The sequence below is a fragment of the Bombus huntii genome, chromosome 1 (assembly GCF_024542735.1).
Source record: "Bombus huntii isolate Logan2020A chromosome 1, iyBomHunt1.1, whole genome shotgun sequence".
In the NCBI taxonomy this organism is placed as follows: domain Eukaryota; kingdom Metazoa; phylum Arthropoda; class Insecta; order Hymenoptera; family Apidae; genus Bombus; species Bombus huntii.
The window spans coordinates 14,106,732-14,113,901 of record NC_066238.1 but is presented as its reverse complement, the minus strand read 5'-3'; the positions used below and the strand labels follow the sequence as shown (position 1 = coordinate 14,113,901).

Genomic DNA, 7,170 nt, shown 5'->3' with positions numbered 1-7,170 from the left:
TATAGATGGTGTACGTCAGGTTTATCTTTCATCTATATATGATCTGTATTATAGATGATATATAAAATACTTGTACGCATTAATTGTTGGCGCGTAAACTTATAGAAAATTAAATCGGATGACGAAATTTCAGTATCAAAATAAAAAGAAACGGTAAAGATGATTTCGAAATGTTAAAAAGATACAATAAAGGGATATTTTGTACAATATTTCCTAACTTTTTACTAGTGATTTGTTATGGATTATACATTACGCATGTATGTGTATATACAGAGAAGGTAGACGTTAGTCATACTGCGTACAACCGTATAGCTGTATGGTTTCGAGTAGTATGTATTCAGTTTCCATGGTTAGAATAACCCTATATGTAAGTATCTATCTAGGTATGTACATATAATCTATATGGATAAAATGTACGATCCGTAAAGGTAAGAGCGCTATCGTCGCGGTAGTGATTGCGATTAATTTACCAACCGTAATAGTAGCGTAAAGAAGCCGCGCGAAACAACGCAACACAGTTACGACATACAATTCGTTCATATCCCAATGTAGTTGTTGTGTTTTTAAATTCATTTCGTTCTAGAGATTATGCATGCAATCATGTAAATAAACGATTATCGATAGCGTTCAGTTGACAAGCATCGTATTCAAAGAGGGAAACGTAGAGAGAAGAAAGGGTAATAAAGGTAATAACCTTGATTCCAGATTTTCAATACGTGATTAAGAAGACTTAAATTAATTCGGCTTAAATTAATTGGACACAAACGAAACAAAATGTCTGAAAATATCGAGGAAATTATCGAAGAAGAAAATTCTGTTACAATGTTAGATGTACTTCGAGAAGAGAATCAGTTAGAAGAGGACGCGTATGCGGTTCTTGGTGCATCTGATGACAAAAATTGCACTTACAGCAAGGTTTCACTTTTACACAATCGCTAACCTTCTCTAGTAAACAAGTAACATTTAATTACAAACGAATCATCTGATTTTTCAGGGTTATACACGGCAAGCTCTTTACGCATGTAAAACCTGTTGTCAGAAATCAGTACGTGCAGCAGTTTGCCTTGCTTGCAGTTTTCATTGTCACGAAGGTCATGAACTTATCGAATTATATACTAAAAGACATTTTAGATGTGACTGTGGTAATTCAAAGTTTGGAGGAAAAAAATGTAACCTGGATCCTGTATGTTGATTTCTCTGCTATTGTTACATTTTGTGTTCTGTACTTCTTCCTCCTCTTGTTTCATGTTTTGTTCTACTTATAGTCAAAGGATTCACTAAATTCTGAAAACCAATATAATCACAACTTTGATGGCCTTTATTGCATTTGTCAGAGACCATATCCAGATCCAGATGATACTGTTAATGACGAAATGTTACAATGTATAATCTGCGAAGACTGGTATCATTCGAAGGTAATATGCCCTCATACCAGTTGAAATATTATTGGACTAATTGCAATTAATGACATCTAGCATTTAGAATGTGAAAAGGAAATGCCAGCGGATGGTGCATATGATGAAATGATTTGTGCTGGCTGTATGAAAAAGAATGACTTCCTGTGGAATTATGCCAACAAATACACAGGTATACTGGAAAATTTTTTAATGTCTTAGCGATTGTTATATATATATATATATGGCGATGATTGTAGTATATTTTTATTTAAAAAATACAGTTTTGCATATACATGATTGTAGCTTTGACAACAACAGAAGTCTCTTTCGGTGATAAAGAAGAGGAATTGATTAACGTTGAAAGTGAATCAAAAATTTGTAGAATGCCAAGAAACAATTCTGCAAAACGAATAGTATTACGGGGAAGTTGTTTTTGGACAGAAGGATGGAGAGCTGCTCTATGTACTTGTGAAACATGCAAAGAGGTAAGAGATTTTTTTTCATGCAGCATGAAATAAATCCTCGATTTTCTGTATTCGTAAATTAAAATAATCTTTACGATCGTAGCTCTACCGAGAGAAACATATCGCGTTCCTCCTTGATCCAACAGACAGTGTACACGCGTACGAGGAAGCTGGTAAAATAAATAGTCGAGAATCACGATACGAGAAGGGTATGAAAGCTCTTGCCTCTTTAGGTCGTGTCGAACAATTGACTGCTATCGAAGGTAATTACGAATTAAAGATTTATTCGAGTCGTTCTATAATTTTGTTTATTTTATATTCACGTTCGCTTGTATACATATGTTGGCAGAATACAATAATATGAAGGAACGATTAAAACAATATTTGCAAAAATTTGCTGAAAACAAGAAAGTCGTGCGAGAAGAAGATATAAAGGAATTTTTCTCGGAAATGGAATCGAAGAAGCGACCAAAAGTAGTGATACCTACGTATTGTCGTTGAAATCCATTACTCGAATACTATAAAAATTTGTCGTTTCTAACAAAACAAAAACAAAAAATCAATGTATTTATATATTACTGCAAGCAATGTTTTACTTTTATATATTTCGTTCATTTACAAAGCTTAGTCGCGTGATATTAAACTATCTCGCATCTGGTACAATTTTCAAGTTGTAAATGTAGCAGTGTTCTAATAAATTATAACTGTTTTTTCGATATTAAAAAAGAAAGGGAAAGTGAAGGAGAAGAGAATGAAAAGGACGAAAGGAAATAATGAAAAGTAAGAAGAGTATCTTGTTATTTTTGGAAAATATCAACTTTTTTTTAACGCTATTTAACGAAATGTTTTCCTATGTATATAACGCAGCGTTTACATCAGCAAGTAAAAAGAAACAGTTTGTGAAGCTCCAATATCTGTATGAAGTGCGAGCTGCGTCGGCAAACACCAAACATGGTGCAAAGTACAAACGCAATACGGTTATTATTGAAATTGGATAGTGGAATAAAAATATTATAATTGGTTGAAAGAAACTGTTTATGTGGTGGATTAGAATAATAAACATAAATAAATGCGATGTAAAATGAAAAGAAAGAAAGGACTGAATGGATGATTTTGTGTTCTGTGTTTTCTTTTTTGCTAAGAAAAAATAGATTACATTGGAGACGAATTACATCGCAACGTCGGTTTGAGCAGCAAATTATATATCAGGAACAGTCGGTTCGCCGTTTAATCGCAGCGGTATTACCAAAATTGGTTCCGTAGAATTTGGTTTATTCGTATAAATAGACCAGGTTCTTTCAATGCAGTCGAAGATACCTATATTTGTATGATTACTTGATCGATAGTTTGTCAATGATAATGATAGCCAAATTAGACAAAAAGAAAGAACGATAAAAATGATTAATTAGAAAACCTACCAGTTGCTATAGTTTTTACAGGGTCGTTTTTATCTTTTTCTTGATAAACTCTATAGTCGTCATCCGTTTGGTCGCTTAGAATATTTATAACATCTTGGCGACACTTTGCTGGAGGATGGTTGCAAATAGCAGCCATTCTTTTGATGCTGCTATCAACGATGAGACCGTCGACTTCGGGTATTTTCAGTCGGAGATACCTAAAAAAGGAAAGAGACAAGGAAAGATTCGAGACGCCAGACAAGAGAAGAAAAGTCATTGTTAAAAATATTGTAAAATATACTTGTTACAGTGAACCGTATTCTCTCCAGGACTAACGGTCAAAATGCTTAATTGCGATTGCGTGCCATTGATCTCGCAAGGACCGACCTCGGCATTATGAAACATTCTATCTCCTTCTTGCATTAGGAAGGTCATATTTACCGAGAACCCTTCTGCCGCGCCGAAACCTTCGTTTCTTAAAATTTGTTGAGCTTGCACGTAATTCTCCGCAGTTAACAATGCCCGGGTTAGGAAGTATCTGGCTGTATGTTGTTATCCCATTTACGTACGAAAGACAGAGAGAGAGAGAGAATTGAAAGTAAATTGAAGAAAAATGGTACAGTAGGTATATTTAAAATGTACGTTTGTATCCGATGTAATCGAGAAGAGAAACTGAAAGAAAACGCGATACAGCGAGTTAACGTACTCACGTGTTTTACCAGATCTCAAGGTAGCAGCACTAAGCGTATTGATGGTATAAACGAGACCATACTGATTATAACCCATCGTGTATCCTGGTAAAAAACCGGCGTAACTCAAAGACGTAAAATTTTCTTGCTTGCATCCTGGTTCGATTACATGCGCCGAAACTAAATACCAATGATTTAACGTTTCGCTAAGTGCATCCTCGTTATGTCCCAAAATTTCCTGTTTTTCGGAATCAACGTGACAAAAGAACATGTAAGATAGTTACTATTACGTTTGTCTAGAAATGACTATTAGAGTCAGAACCGGAGCAGAAACAACTATTTTTCTGAGTTTGGCTCGTCGTTCGGCTTACCTGTCCGGGCTGATTGCACATGATGGTCGAACAACCAACCGGTAACGCATTTCCTTGTCCTTCATTTGCCACATTTGGCACGATATCATCTAAATGCATGAGAAACAACTGGAAAGGAAGAAATCGTTCAACATTTTTACTGGATTGAAGAAGGATTTTCCAAGGGAAAAGATATCTCAGAGGAGGTATTTATTGGTTTAAACGAGAGTAGAAAGAAAATATGCGCACGATGTATATTCGCGAGGGAAGGAGGTGCGCGCGCACGTGTTTACACATGTTGGCTAAAAATGCGCTAAGATTGTCAAAGGATCGAAATGCATAATATATAAGCTTACCTTGTGAAAGGGAACGTTCGCACCGTCGGCCGTTCCTTGAATTTCCTTAACATATCCGGGAAATTGCTGTTCGACGCAGGCAAGAGTCTCCTCGTAAATTTTTCTACCCGCTTCCGTTTCGTAAAGTGGCAAATAGGTTTCATTGAGTGGCCGATACGCGTCGACGAACTTTTGAATTAGATCGGAAAACGTACGACCCTGTGTAAAAAGAAGTTTTCATTGCGAATGCCTGATGATACCAATTTTCAGATTGAGCGAAATCGTATCATTCGTCGTAGTCTATAATAAACTGATTTCAACCGGTTTAGCATTTAGAGATTCCTTTTCCTCCTTCGCTGTCCAGTCTTTCACCACTCACACCCTCGGCCCACCCACCTCGCGGCATACATTATTTTACCAAATCGAACGCAGCGTTCGAGACGGTGACAGCGGTTATTAAAAAGAGAACTTGAGAATATGGCGTTTTTCGCGTTTGGTACATGACGCGATCCAATGCGAAAACGCGTTACTCTAAAATCTGCACATATATTATTTTCTTAAAAGAGTAAACGCCACTGGTTGCAATAATATTGCGTAACCATTGTTACGTAACATATTCAATAGGCTGGAGACACAGGTGTGAGAATGATTTAAGACCGTGTGCGGTCTATTTGGATGCGCGTAAGAACAAAAGAATAAAACAATGGAATGTAAATACAATAAACAGTAATTTTTATAGCATGACCAAACATATACCCGATCATGCAAATACCGAGTAAAAGATAAAAGGGGAAAACCTGTATCGTTAAACGAGTCTCTGAAATGAGACATAATTAACGACCAACGACTAAATAGATTCGCGTTCTACACTTTCTATACGGTCGCTGTAATTCTAATTAATATAATAGCAACCGTATTAGCGTTATCTTCGATTCATAAAACTTACGGAAGGAAATTAGTACGATACGTTGGGTATTTGTTAAATAAACACGTATATACGTACTTCGATATTTTATGCAGAATCAGAACCGATTAATAACCCAAGTCAACGATATTTACTTATAATCAGTGATTTTCCGTCTGCTTTTTTGAATATAATCGAATGTTGCGGCATTCGTCTTATGTAACTAATAATTCCGTTTCTTGAGCAGTTTTTTTTTATTTCCTCTTGTACTATATTCTCGTAAAGATATAAATTCTACGAATACGTTACACGTGTGGCGACCAGATACGATCTAATACAATATAACAACGATAGAAGAAAAAGAATGAATTCTTACGATATCAAAGCCGACGTCGTAATGAGTTCCTCTGGTGTAAATGATAGGAATCGCTTGCCTCCTTCCGATGTCCTTTGTCTTGCTGGTTATCTCTTGATCGGGCATTGTCGTTTCTGGACAACGAAATGGTTGCAACGTCACGACTAAAATTTCAACGCTATTTCGTTACATATTCGCAAGGTCGCGTTATCTCTTTTAACCCATTGCCATTCGCAATATTTTCCTATTTCCTTTCCAATCGGTTTGCGCTAATTTCCTCGCTCACCGTCGTCGACTCGTCGAGTTTCAGTATACGTTGTAATAACATATTTATATATCTATCAGTATGTTTATTTATACAGCTAATGATAACGAGTCAGAATCGTCGGCGTAGGACCACAAAGGGTAAATAACTGCACCCTTGTTTCTCTCGCGTTTCACTTACGACTACGGATTTTTCAATCGACTTTGTTCGAAAACTCGCGTTCCTTCGATTTTCTCCAGCCCACTCTCCTCTCACTCTTTCTCTCTTACTCTCTTACACTCTTACCCTCTTCTTGCTTTTATGCCAATATTTGCTAATTTGTTCTTTAACGCGCGAATATCTATCTTTTCGAACGTATAATGCGTCCTCGTTTGATTATCGGACATGTAACCAACCAAAGTATGTATACCGTGCTGCATGCTATATCGAACACGAATAATTCATTTTCCTTCGCGTGGTGGTCACGATTCTCGTTTGCTCTATCGTTGCAATTTCTCCCTCTTTCTTTTCTTTTGTCGACTGGCACACGATACACGAAACACGATAAAGAATAGAACAGGGTATCCGAACGAGGTAAATGCACAAAAAAAAAAAAAAAAAAAAAACGTAGAGTCAGCGATCGTAAAATGAAAAATTCGACGATTTCGAGAATGCAAGATGATAGAAAATCGATGAGAAAGAAAAGCAATCGGACACTTACTACTTGCCACTCGATTACACCTACTTCTTAATAGTGTTCGTTCAGTTTACTCTGCACCCGTATTATGTACATACAATTACTCTTCTTTCTCGTATTGTCACTTTGCTTCTTACTTCTAGACTTACCCTCGAGAAATCTCGCAGAGACGCAAGTGAAATATACCGAAACGGCGGAGGTCGCGTCGTCGTTTTGACGGTGATGATCGTCGCGCACGACTGACGATTCGCGATCGGCTTCGCTCCGCTACGAAGACTCCAAGTCTAATCTACCTTTTATCGGCTTACATCGATTAGCGGAGTCGTACGGTATGGATA

General features: G+C 36.8%; 2 protein-coding genes across 9 annotated transcripts; one reads left to right on the top strand and one right to left on the bottom strand.

Annotated features, from left to right (window-relative positions):
• The first annotated feature begins 239 nt into the window (after positions 1 to 239).
• On the top strand, positions 240 to 2,969 carry LOC126869603 (putative E3 ubiquitin-protein ligase UBR7). Of its 8 annotated transcripts, none has more exons than XM_050626443.1 (8): positions 240 to 367; positions 706 to 915; positions 995 to 1,183; positions 1,266 to 1,415; positions 1,476 to 1,587; positions 1,701 to 1,882; positions 1,965 to 2,124; positions 2,211 to 2,969. In XM_050626443.1, the coding sequence occupies exons 2-8, from the start codon at positions 775 to 777 to the stop codon at positions 2,360 to 2,362; spliced, it is 1,086 nt and encodes a 361-aa protein (XP_050482400.1). In that variant the 5' UTR covers positions 240 to 367; positions 706 to 774; the 3' UTR covers positions 2,363 to 2,969. The 8 variants fall into 8 exon arrangements, 7 of the variants coding, with proteins under 7 accessions (XP_050482400.1, XP_050482392.1, XP_050482413.1 ...); XM_050626435.1 differs by having other exon boundaries at positions 251 to 383; XM_050626456.1 differs by lacking the exon at positions 240 to 367 and adding an exon at positions 412 to 428.
• Positions 2,448 to 7,134, bottom strand: LOC126869514 (uncharacterized). The gene is made up of 8 exons (XM_050626159.1): positions 6,982 to 7,134; positions 5,913 to 6,025; positions 4,654 to 4,851; positions 4,319 to 4,426; positions 3,969 to 4,185; positions 3,560 to 3,800; positions 3,280 to 3,476; positions 2,448 to 3,178 (listed from the first exon to the last, which is right to left on the bottom strand). Exons 2-8 carry the CDS (start codon positions 6,015 to 6,017, stop codon positions 3,060 to 3,062), a joined length of 1,185 nt encoding a protein of 394 aa, XP_050482116.1. The 5' UTR covers positions 6,018 to 6,025; positions 6,982 to 7,134; the 3' UTR covers positions 2,448 to 3,059.
• Positions 7,135 to 7,170: the final 36 nt, after the last annotated feature.